Below are 12384 nucleotides of genomic sequence, written 5' to 3'. Positions count from 1 at the left end.
GAATCGCCTACCTACCTGCCGATGATTTTCTTTTTCGTGACCTCCATTCTGTCTGTTTTATTTGTTCATATGTCTTGTTTATAATTATAAAAAATAATAAACTTTAAATTAAAAAAAAAAAAAAAAAAAGTAAAGTTATGTTTATGTGTGTAGTTCTGCCCATGATACTCACTTCTGGTATTTTCTGTTTATCATAGCAACACACAATACAGAGAAAAACTGGTTGAAGTATCATTAAATACTGCCGTATGCATACAGTATATTATCAATCCAGATAATAATCCTCTGTGTAGGCTGATCAGCTATGACCCCTTCCTGTGACAAACAACTTAAAAACACTAATTTCATCACTCAGTTCATTATTATACCATACAACATTATGCATAAATAGAGCTTTTGAACCCAACTGATGCAAAGACTGTGGCTGAGGGATGGATTTCAAGGCAGGTGTATTGTTCTGGACCCAAGGATGCACAGTGTCAATTGTTCAAGTTGTTTGACGAAACCACTCTCTGTAATAACTTCCAAACTGTTTGTGGGGATAGCTCACATTTTACATTTTAGTCAATGACCTGTGTTTTTTATAATCACAGGAAATTTTATAAAGTAAACCCATCAAGTTTATAATTCCTTGATTGTTGTTTGACACTTAAATCTCTTCTTTCTACCACTGCATTGTGCATGTTTCTTGTTTTTACATCTCTTTTTAGATGTGAAGGACACAATGAATAATACAAATGTGCTTTAAGAGTCAATCGGAATGCGAAAAAGAAAACTAAATTAAGCTGCCCTGTATTGCCTTGTTTTTATTTGTACATATCGTAACTTATACTTTGTAATGCCATAATAGTAGAATGTTATGTTATGAAGTGTTCCCTTTTATCACAAGTTAATACGTGACAGTCAAACCATATTGCTGACTTTTTTTTATTATGATTTTCGCTGCAAATGTACATTGACTCATGATATTGGAAACTAGTCTCTTTGATTATTACTGTGACAGCTTATACCAAATTATACTAAAGAGTATTTGATAAACCTTAACAGAAATGTCTGCTGTGAGATAAGCAATGAGAAACAGCATAAAAAAGCAATGCATAGTTAAACCTGACAATAACCATTCAAAAACTGTGATGCTAATAGTAATGATATCTTGAACAGAGTTACTACTGACAATCAAAGCAAGTGTAAAGCTCATTATCCTCATTATTGAATTTCAACCCAGCCTTGCAAGAGAAATGAACTAACTAGCAAGAGTAGCTGCAGCGATGATTACAAAGCTTAAAGTCCTCTTACGAACAAACATGACCTTTATGACCAACAAACGTCATTTTTAGTTGTGACCCACTAGGGTACACTTGTCAAAACTCAAGCCTGATGTAGCCTTGCAGCAAAGATGTAATATTAGCTATTGTAATGTGTGAGAGCACAGGATGGAGCATCAGAGTGGCCTGATTTCACTAATGTACCCTTTGGGTTACATTAATTCCATGTCTTGCCATCCATCCTTTCTTTCTTCCTCAAGTGAAGGGATAGACAAGGTTATGGTTTTGAGCTCATCCAAGACTTTTTCCAAATGGTCTGCTGCCTTCCTGACTGATCGAACAAATTTCATGATCTCAGATTTGATTGGACACTGATCCTGTGCTCCTGCTGTGTCAAGCTCAGGTTCATTTTCAGCAGTGTCAGACTCTTGCATTACTGAGCTTGACAACAGTGTAGCTTGGTCAGAGGTGGGGGCACAGATTTCCGATTCAGGTACTGACTCTCTTTGCACCTCTGCTGCCTGTGCTTTTCTAATGTGGTGGATCTCTTTAGCATCCATAGCAATGAAGAAAATATCCACTGCAATAAATAAACCAGAAAGCACACCCGTTGCTACCTCTACCACACGTGCTGCCCTGGTTGCTTGTGCAGCTATCCTGCCAATGTTTGCCACTTGAACTAGTTTGACGAGTTCACCAATGTCACCTAGGCCCTTTCCTGCCCTGAAACCAGCCCTCCTCAGGTTTTCTGTTGTGGATGTGCTATCATCAACAACTGTATTAACTGAGTCACAACTGTTTCTGAGTGTTTCAAACCCATTTCCAATCTCCTGGAGCCAGAGGACAACTGCATTAATCTTCTGTTCTAACTCTTTAATGATGCTTTTAATAGCTTTGCGGTCAGAAGACTGGTTCACCATATTAGTGATATTTGAGGCAGCAGCGGTGACCCCACCAAGTGCACCCACTCCCACACCAACTCCAGTGACAATAAGAGAGGCTCCCAAAGTGAAGGGGGCCAGTATAAGGCCCACTATGGATGTGATCCCTCCCACTGCTCCAATCACTCCTCCTGTCAGACTGCCAACAGTGGTGCCCTTATGTACACGCTCCAAACCATCAGCCAGATCCCTCAGATTTTTCAGCTTGTCCTGGAGGTCTGCCACTGTTGTTTTGCACTGTCAAGAAACAAAGATGTTATCAGTTGAAAGCTATATGCCTCGAGACAATAATGAGTTAAAACACAAGTTCAGCCCTTTGGAAAACTCAGTGGTTCTTCTCACTGTGTTGAAGTGGGTATTTGAATAGATGCTATAAATCAGATTTCTGATCAAACGCAAGCAAGTATAGTCAGCCATCAAACACAACTTTTCAGTCATGTGTTACTATTTTAAGTTGCAACTGATCAAGTGAGGCACAAGTTACACCATATATTAAAAAGATACACCAATCAGATAACAGATAACATTATGACCACCTGCCTAATATTGGGTAGGTCTCCCTCGTGCTTCCAAAACAGTCCTTTGGGCCTCTGTGGATCATGTCACAGATACTTGATCAGTTTGGGATCTAGTGAATTTGGAGGCCAGGTCAACACCTTGTGCTGTTTTTCAAGTCTTTTCAAGTCTTTTGAGTTTTTGTGTATCTGTCTGTGTCAGGCTGCATCCTGCTGGGGATGGCTGCTGCCATCAAGGAGTATCATTGCTATGGGGTGGGGGTAACTGGTCTGGTCTAGGTGGGTTTTACATGTCTAAGTAACATCAACATGAATGCCACATCCGAAAGTTCCCCAGCAGAACATTGAATTTAATGACCTGTGCATTTTTGAGCTGATGGAAGGTCCTTTCAACGACATTTATTTATATTTTGATATCTGTAGTCTATCTTAATATCGTTTCTTCAAAAAATAATTTAAAAAAAAAATCAAAAAATAAAGCTTTTCTGGAGAAGCTGATTCCACATTTGTTGAACAGTAAATGTGTTGCACGCTGGCTGTTAGATGTAGTCTCTGTGGTGTGTTCAATGTGTCTGAACTTTAAAGCGTTTAAGTTGCCATATGCATTATTATTATTATTATTATTATTATTATTTGTCTGTTTTACATTAAAGTAGCATTATCATTTTTAGGTTAAGTATTGCCACCATTAGTTTGTGGTGTTAAATTACATTTACAGTGTTTTGCCTCTTAATCAGCCTTTGAATCAGGTTCAGGAAGAATTTCAGATATCCTACTTGGATGCGTTTGATTGTCCTGGTAATGAAAAGCTGACTGGAAAATTTGACTTTGGGCATAGCGTGTTCCGGGAAATGAATTCAGTATTTTATTTAAGGAAATTACATACCTTTGTTAAGAGACAGCTTGAAATAATCCTGCGTGCCAAGATCTCACTGACTGTTGGTCTTAATTGAGGATCTTTGCTTAATATGTCCATCAGGAGGTCACAAAGCTCTTCTGAGAACGTCTCTGGGAGATATGGACAAGGACCTCGAATTATCTTAGTCTTGAGCTTGACTGTAGTTTCTGCCATGAACTGAAGAAGAATTATTGTTACAATAAAATAAAAAAAGTAAAAACACTACTATTCCATCCATTTTTTTCCATTACATCATGAAGTTGTTATTTCTTGTCCGAGCTTCACTTCATAAAAAGAGTTTGCAGCAAAGAAATTCATGAGCCAATGAGTATTTAAGACTGAGTTACAGTTTTCAAAGACTTTTTTGAAAACACAGTTTGGTTCTCAGTCGCTAAGAACAGCTGACAAACTGTTACATATCGTGATGACGAATCTGCTTTTTTAGTGTTGTGATTTGTAATTTCTAGTGCAGGGTATTAAAGGGAGCGGAATTGGTACTTATCTTGGCCAATCATTTTTTGCCACTGGCTCTGATGGTCTGTACAGTGGTAACATTAGACATAATTTATATTGGAGAAATTTGTGGTCTCTCAGGGGTCTAAACTTATTATCTGATACCAGACTCAGTGGACATCTCTTCTGCCTGTAGTACATATGTGGAACAACTGTATATCTCTAAACTATAAATTTCTAGTCAAGGAGGTACAGATCCGTGGATAGAGTGACGATCTCTCATTTACTTACTACGCAGAAATTGGAAAATGAAATATCAAGATTAAATTTATCCCGAGTTAAAAATTTAGTTATTGATGTGAAAACACCTTTGATAGCTTGAGTTTTTAGGGATAGGGATTTTAGTGGAATATCAAATACACTTGGGTCAGATATGTCTGGCTTTAGTCATTTTTGATCACAAAACCTTTTTTTTGTTTTTGTTTTTTTTCAATTTCCAATTCCGGGAATGAGCTGCAGTTTATGTTCCAGGCATTTTCCTTGATTCTTGCCCACGTAACAGAATTACATTAATGTCTGCTCACGCTTTCATTAACAAAGTTTTAACCTTTTTATTGGCGAGTTGCATATCTGTGTAAACAAATGCTCTGTGTGAAACTTACCGCTGGTTGTTGAGTACAAAGCTCAAAGAGTATGCATCCCAAAGACCAAATGTCACTACGAATAAAGCAAACGTCATTGTTATGTAATTAGTAGTTGTAATGGTATACAAAATACTACTCACAATGAAGCTTATTTATGTTGAGATAATGCAACTTAAAATGTTTTGTATTTATGAAAAAAGTTGCAGCTTTTCTGCAAAATAGAAGAACAGACTTAGGTAAACCTGAATAAGAAAACTGTCTTATAATTAAGATAAGATAACATCTGACCATATCTCATTTGAAGCAAACACTAAAATGTTGTCTTAAGCAAATTTCACATTTTTTATTCAACAATGAATAAATCTTTACCTTTTAGCGTCATAGGTCCCATCTGTAAAGACTTCTGGTGCAAGACAATTTATTCTTTCCATTGCCATTGCAGAAGACCTTTTTTTTTGAGTGGTTTGAGGACTAAACAAAACCAAAAAACAAAATGATTACTATACTATACATAGTATAGAATTGAAAACATAAAATATGTGTATAGTATATCTCCCACTATTTCTATGACTCCTTATTTTTATTCATATTTCAGTGATGTTCAGCTTAAGGGACTGTAAGGGGCTTTGTAAACTGTACTTTTTAAACTGTTGTGTAAATACGTTGGGATTTCTCCAGGAGTTCCCAAAACATTACCATACAGTACATACTTCCACATATATCTTTTAAATCAAAATTAAATTGCACTGTACTTTTTTTGGATTTTTCCGAATCCTCCCAAGCACACTATTCCAAATTGATTGAGGAGTACATTCTACAAAAAGAGAAAAGGTGACACCGTAAATTAATTGTAAAACTTTTTTTTTTTTTCCTAAATAGAAATTTGAAATGTAAATCTGTGTAGATATGAATGTTAGACAGGCAAAGCGCCCATTCATTATATCCAAAATAAATATCAAATCATCACTAGTTGTTTTATATTCTGATGATTTGAATTTGTTAGTGAGTCAATTCTGTGAAAATGTATAACTTGTGTGTTACCTCTGTCTTCAGATCTCTGTGAAGCAAACCTTTTTCATGAATGGCTTTCAAAGCCAAACAGATCTCAGCGAACCAGCTCAGTACCTAGAAAACAGAAGATGGTTCCGCTAGAATTACTGCAGTACAGTGTGATCAATAATGGGCAGTATTCAGTGGTTCACAGATTTGAACGATCGAACTGTACCTCAGACTCTTGTGGAGATGCATCCATGTCTCTGATCTTTTTATCCAGCCTCCCTCCCTGACAGTAGTCCATCATGACATAGTAAATGTTTTTACGTGCATCTTTGAGACAAAAGGAAAAGTACAAATTAGATTTCAAACTTTCAAAACATTGTTTTTTGCAGTTTTTGGATTATGGCATGATATTAATATCACGAATATTATATTTGTCTAATTTGTCTTATATTTGTCAGTGTCAAGTGAACAAAACAAAACAACTACATTAACTTTGCTAAGACCTAAAAATTTCATTTTCTGATAGTGAATGCTTTAGATACTTTATTTTATGATAAAACACATAAGTAGAGAACCACCTCTATACAGTTGCCATATGCTTTGTTGCGTGTATACTACAGTATGTGTTTAAATATTACCCATAGTAACTGATTTGGAAGTCCATCAAAAGAAAAAATCAAACACATTTTTCAGAACTTACCTTTAAAAGAGTTCTTGCTACTCACAATGTGAGGGTGTGTTGTTGTCCTGAGGGTTTCTATTTCTGAGGTAAATGTTTCAACTTCATTTTGGGGTAACTGTGAAAAACACCACATGCAAAAGTAAGTGTATCACATGGCTCTAAATCATCTTTGCTGCTACAGATAAGAGTATTCATGTTTGCGTTGTCATCTGCGTGCCAATTCACTTGGATGTTTTCACAGTGATGTGCTCTAGTGGCCCAAATAGTTGGTTGTGAGAAGAATTTGTGGACTTGTTTCATGAAGACATGTTATCACCAGTCCATCACTTGGCGTGAATGTCTAAAGAGCTGAACAAGCCAATTGGATGTTAGCCATGTGCAAAACATAATGACTGTGGGGAAGTAGAACATGGACAGATACGATGGATAGATGGATAGATATAGATACTTTATTTATCCCGTGGGAAATTCTGTGTCCAGTAGCATCATTACAAACGGGAAGAATGGGTAAAAAAAAAAAACTGAGGTATAGTGTATGAATCCTATTATCCTATATCCTATTACTGACACGGTTTTTGACTCTGGAATGAATTTGACACTGAGTAGGCAAAGCATGTTATTGGAAGCTACTAGTTCAGATGGAGATGGGAAGAAGCAGCAGGTTTGTGCGTGTGGCTGGCAAAAGATAACAATGATGAAGGGCCTCAGAATCCATCAAGGGAGGAAAAAGTACTTGGCAGAGTGAACACAGGGACCCTGCATCGATAGCTACTTCTTAAGAAGTGCGTTAAGTCAGTCCGTTGAAGTCCAGCAACAGGAAGTAACCCACAGTTCGCAGGACATCAGCACCCCTAATGTTGAGGCAGGTACAAGCACTGAGGCAGACAGAGAGGCCAGCCAGCTAAAAAGGGAGAAAATTAGCGATCAGAAAGCAAGGATCAAATGGCCAGGTGCAGCTGATAGTAGGCAGTGGGAGGACATCAATAGCGATTTGGTTAGTGCGCTAGGTAGGCTTAAAGGGACAGTGGAGAGTAAGTTGGAGAAAATGGGAGATCTCATTTATGATTATGGTATGGAAAAATTAGGTGTGGTTGAAAAACGGAAGAAATGAAAGGGACAGGTAGTTAGATCTAGGCGTCAGCAAGAGATCGATTGGCTCGTCCAGGAGAGGAGACTCCTTAAGAGGCAGTGGAGGAAAGCTACAGATGAGGAGAAAACGTGTATTGATTGTTTACAGGCAGATGTGAGGGAGTGGTTGGCAGCGTTAAGAAGGGCGGACAACATTAGGAAAAATAGGAAAAGGAAAGAGCGGGCTAGAGTAGGACCCATTTAGGTTTGTGAAGTCACTGTTTAGCAAGAAAAAGAATGGTAACCTCACAGTACCAAAAGAGAAGCTTGAGGAATATTTGGGGGAGGTGCATAAAGATACGGACAGGTTTAGAAAGATGGCACTACCCTCTGACATTCCACCTATTGGTGAAATAGGTAGCCAGTGTGACGACAGCCCGCCAAGGTGGAAAGAGGTTCAAGAAGTGGTAAGGCGCGCAAGAGCCTCTTCAGCCCTGGGACCTAATGGGGTCCCCTACCGGCTGTATAAGAGTGCGCCAGATGTGCTGAGGTTCCTGTGGAAATTGATGAAGGTAGTATGGAAGAAACAGGTTATTCCCAAGGCATGGCGCAGGGAAGGGGGGATTTTTATTCCCAAAGAGAGGGACTCGTTGGAAATAAGCCAGTTTAGACCAATTAGTCTACTTAATGTTGAGGGGAAGATTTTCTTCAGTGTTGTGGCACAGAGGTTGTCCAGTTACTTGGTGAAAAACAGACTAGTTGATACATCGGTGCAAAAGGCTGGGATCCCCGGCTTCTCTGGATGCTTAGAGGACACCAGTATGATTTGGCACCAAATTCAGTTAGCAAAGCAAGAGAAGAGAGACCTGCATGTTGTATTCTTAGACCTGGCTAATGCTTTTGGGTCAGTGCCACATAGTTTGTTATGGGAAGCATTTGACTTCTTTAGAGTTCCAGGTAGTATAAAAAACTTAGTCAAAGCCTACTGTTTAGACATTCAACTCTGCTTTACCACAGCAGAGTACACTACAGCATGGCAGTAGCTGGAGGTAGGCATCGTGGCAGGGTGTACAATCTCTCCACTAGCCTTTACAATGGCAATGGAGGTCATTATTAGGGCTTCCAAATGGATGGTAGGTGGAGAAAGGCTGCAGGGAGGGCTTTGCCTCCCCCCAATTAGGGCCTACATGGACGACATGTCAACTGCTCCTTGTACCAGAAGATTAGTGGATAAGCTAAACAGCAACCTGCAGTGGGCTAGGATGAAAGTGAAGCCTATTCAATCTAGGAGTATTTCTATTGTTAAAGGAAAGGTAGTAGATAAGAAGTTTGTTATAAATGATGAGGTGGTTCCCACAGTGCTGGAGAAGCCAGTGACGAGTTTGGGAAGATGGTATGATGCAAGTCTCAGTGATAAGGCGCAGTTTGAAGGGTTGAGGCAGGAAACGATTCAAGGCATTTCAAGCATAGACCGGTCCGGGCTACCAGGGAAGTTAAAATTATGGTGCCTGCAATTTGGTTTACTGCCCCGGCTATTGTGCCCGCTAACAGTTTATGAGGTTGCCCTGTCAAAGGTAGAAAAGTTAGAAAGGATGATTAATTCATCTATCAGAAAATGGCTCGGTGTCCCACGCTGCTTAAGCGGCACAGCCTTGTATGGGAAAGGCATTCTGGAGCTCCCAGTTACCAGCCTAACAGAGGAGTTTAAGTGTGCTAAAGTTAGACTGGAAATGACTCTTACTCAGTCAAAGGAGGAGTGCAGTGCGCACTGTTAAGACAGGGAGGAAGTGGAACCCAAAAGTGGCAGTACAGCAAGCACAGGCAGCTCTTAGGCATAGGGATATCATAGGCAATGTACAGCAAGGGCGTGGAGGCTTAGGGCTGTGTGCATGGAAACCTCTGTGGAGCAAGGCATCAGTAGTAGAAAGGTAGAAAGGAGAAAGATGGTAGTGGAAGAGGTACAGAAACAAGAGGAAGCAGTAAAATGCACTAAGGCAGTGTCGCAGGCTAAGCAGGGCCAATGGGTGAACTGGGAGAGTGTGGAGAAAAGGAAGTTGAAGTGGAGAGAGCTTTGGAGCATGGAGGCTAGCAGGATTGGATTTATGATAGGTGCTACTTATGATGCGCTGCCAACTCCCCAGAACCTAAACCAGTGGGTAGGTGAAGATGCTGCCTGCCCACTGCGCACTTGTGTCTGCACGCTTAGCCGTATTCTGACAGGTTGTAAGGTTAGTCTTTCCCAAGGACGTTACACCTGGCATCACAACCAGGTACTGAAATATTTAGCAGCTGCAATTGAGGAAAAATGGGTTACTGTAAATTCCATGGCCGTTAACCGAGAGAATAGATGCATTAAGTTTGTAGGGAGGGAGAAAAGGCTAGACAAGCAGGCATCAGGCATAACACGGGACAGCTAAGAGTAGGAGGAGCCTGGGAGATGAGGGCGGATTTAAATGGACAGCTGGTTATTCCAACCAAGATAGCTAGCATCTGCCTACGGCCGAATCTGCTGTTGTGGTCTGAGCCAGCGAAAGTAGTCTATTTCATAGAGCTGACTGTCCCGTGGGAAGATAGAGTTGAGGAGGCTAACAAGCGTAAGAGAGCTAAGTATGCAGAGTTAGCAGCAGACGCAGAGCAGAATGGTTGGAGAGCTTTTGTCCGTCCGGTAGAAGTGGGATGCCGTGGATTTGAGGAAAAATCAGCGATTGTCCTTCTGAGCAAGCTGGGCATACGGGGAAAAAGCCAAAGGACTGAGGTATGTAACATGTCTCGGGCAGCAGAGAGAGCGAGCGAACGAGCGAGTGGCTATGGGTCCGTAGGAAGCATGTTAGCTGGGGAGCTAGCTAAAGGTAAGGATGGCTGTGTGACGTTAGTGTGCTTGCAAATCATTATAGATGTGGTCGATTGGTTCGTGTTTCATTTGTTTGTTTCGTGTTTCAGCCCGCATCAAGGGGGCGAACTACGGTAGATTTGTTTGTGTCGTGATTCATAAAAGGACTAGGCTAATTATTGAAATATTAGCTGTTGTCTAATATTAATGGTGAGAAATGGTGAGAAAAACGGTTTTGCAGTGGCAGTGTGGAGAGGGGTGACTCCAGGACGCTGGAATTCACTGTTAAGCCTTCTTGAGGTGTCGTGGGCCTAACTTAGCGAAACATCGGTGAAGGGAGGTGCCCACTTGAAAACCCCAATGACATGCTGCATACTGCTGTTGTTTAGGCCAGGTTCCTGATGTCTCCATATTGCTTGGTAGCTATGGTTAGCTGCTGAGCGGGCCATGCAAGCCAGCAGCGTTAGGTTAGCTTATGTTTCACAATGTTTGAATTATCCTCTGCTGCTCTGTGGGCCTACAAGCCAGCAGCATTTACTTAGTTTAGTTAGATTTTAGTTTAAGCTAACCAGTAGCATTTGGTTAGCTTATATTTCACAAGGTTTGAGTTAGCGTCTGCTGCTGAGTGGGCCATACAAGCCAGCAGGATTTACTTAGTTAATTTAGATTGTAGGTTAAGCGTCATATCACATGACTGTAGGTTTGTTAGGGTTTCTCAGTTGGACAGGGCCTCTAAATGTGTTTTGCCTGGGATTTTGGCACAAGGGATTGTTATATCTAATCCTGTGTATTAATGAATGTCTTATACATACACACACTCAAATATACTTGAATATTGTACACATACTTAAAGTATGTATAAAATATTCAAGTATATATGAACAATATACAAATGTGTAAAAAAGCAATATACAAACTAAATACAAAATGCAAGTATATATATTATTATATGAGTAATATACAAAATAGAATGAACTGTATCATATCAGAGACAACAACATTCCTCTGTGGGTCAGAGGGAATGTATAAATGAATTAAACATTGTTTACAATAGTTTGGTTTAAAATATATTTTGGTGGCTAATGTTACCACTTTGACTTTGCCTCAAGGAAGCTCATTATGAAGACTCATGTAAAGGCTGCAAAGCTCAGTTCATATGATAAGAAAAGCTTACTGTACTGTATGCAAGGTTAGATTAGAAACTCTTCACTTACCTTCTTCAGATTGACTTTTTTTATGAAAAATGTATCGTCTCCCTTTGTGGCAACAACACCATTTTTTGTTTTTTTTGTTGTTGCATAGCCATTCTTTGCCAGGGTGCTCTGTTCGTTTCCCATCTTTGTTGTTATTTCCTAATGGCGCATGGGCACATGGTCAAAACAACACAGAAACATTATAGTTTGTGGATTACATTGTTTGATCAGCTTCAAACTCAGCAGACAAATAGCAGGAGAAGTGCAGTGTTGAGGCTCTAAACACAATCACAAAAGGGGAAATGAATGTGAGCTTCTAATTAGAACTGGGTGTGAATCAACACCACTAACCCAGAGGAAGTGAAAGTTGTGTTGACTACTCAGTGCATTGCAACAATGAAATCTATATTCTTGACCTGAATACATATTGTCATAAGAAACTATGGAGGCTTTTCTGCAAGTTAATTGAAGCTTGAACACAAACTACTGTCGGCCATAATGTCAACTAATAGAACATCATAAACACATGAGCTTATCAATACAGATGAGTGTGCATTGCAGTAGCAGAACTGAATGACATATTCTGCATGTCACGGTAGAATAGGCTTCATCTTCATCTGAAGTATTTCCAGACACTTGATGAAACGCTGCAATGACAGACTTAGCTCTTCACCAGTCCTCTCCAAGGCGTTGTTATTGTCATGTCATCGGTGACTATTCGACTTCCTGCTTATAGCACAGCAATAACGTCATGAGTTTCCTACACAAACAGGCTGACTCCTGTTTCAGAGCGGCGCCTGACATGGCGCATGAAAATTCAGAGTATTTATCTGTGGGTCTCCATCGTCCTAAAGGGTGACCATGAAATGAAAATGAAGTGCCTTTGCTGTTAGAGG

The 12384-nt window shown here is 39.9% G+C and overlaps 2 protein-coding genes across 2 annotated transcripts; both read right to left on the bottom strand.

Moving 5' to 3' along the window:
- Positions 1–870: 870 nt before the first annotated feature.
- LOC311492293 (apolipoprotein L3-like) lies at positions 871–3708 on the bottom strand. The gene is made up of 2 exons (XM_084550529.1): positions 3608–3708; positions 871–2443 (listed from the first exon to the last, which is right to left on the bottom strand). Exons 1-2 carry the CDS (start codon positions 3695–3697, stop codon positions 1478–1480), a joined length of 1056 nt encoding a protein of 351 aa, XP_084406655.1. The 5' UTR covers positions 3698–3708; the 3' UTR covers positions 871–1477.
- A 1369-nt stretch (positions 3709–5077) lies between these two features.
- LOC311492169 (serine/threonine-protein kinase Nek1-like) lies at positions 5078–6837 on the bottom strand. The gene is made up of 5 exons (XM_084550367.1): positions 6416–6837; positions 5942–6042; positions 5758–5841; positions 5469–5530; positions 5078–5187 (listed from the first exon to the last, which is right to left on the bottom strand). Exons 1-5 carry the CDS (start codon positions 6528–6530, stop codon positions 5082–5084), a joined length of 468 nt encoding a protein of 155 aa, XP_084406493.1. The 5' UTR covers positions 6531–6837; the 3' UTR covers positions 5078–5081.
- Between the last annotated feature and the right edge of the window lie 5547 nt (positions 6838–12384).

The sequence above is a fragment of the Chelon labrosus genome, assembly GCF_963514085.1.
Source record: "Chelon labrosus genome assembly, chromosome: 8".
NCBI lineage: Eukaryota > Metazoa > Chordata > Actinopteri > Mugiliformes > Mugilidae > Chelon > Chelon labrosus.
This window is presented reverse-complemented; position numbering and strand designations above follow the sequence as displayed.

What these genes read in the sequence shown, in the direction of transcription:
- LOC311492169 (XM_084550367.1), bottom strand. Translation starts at nt 6,530, where the DNA reads ATGTGGTGTTTTTCACAGTTACCCCAAAATGAAGTTGAAACATTTACC. An exon ending in TAGCAAGAACTCTTTTAAAG is followed by an intron (nt 6,043 to 6,415) that starts GTAAGTTCTGAA and finishes TTTGTCTCAAAG; the next exon opens with ATGCACGTAAAAACATTTAC. An exon ending in TTCGGAAAAATCCAAAAAAA is followed by an intron (nt 5,188 to 5,468) that starts GTACAGTGCAAT and finishes GGTTTTGTTTAG; the next exon opens with TCCTCAAACCACTCAAAAAA.
- LOC311492293 (XM_084550529.1), bottom strand. Translation starts at nt 3,697, where the DNA reads ATGGACATATTAAGCAAAGATCCTCAATTAAGACCAACAGTCAGTGAG. An exon ending in CAAGCTGTCTCTTAACAAAG is followed by an intron (nt 2,444 to 3,607) that starts GTATGTAATTTC and finishes GTTTCTTGACAG; the next exon opens with TGCAAAACAACAGTGGCAGA.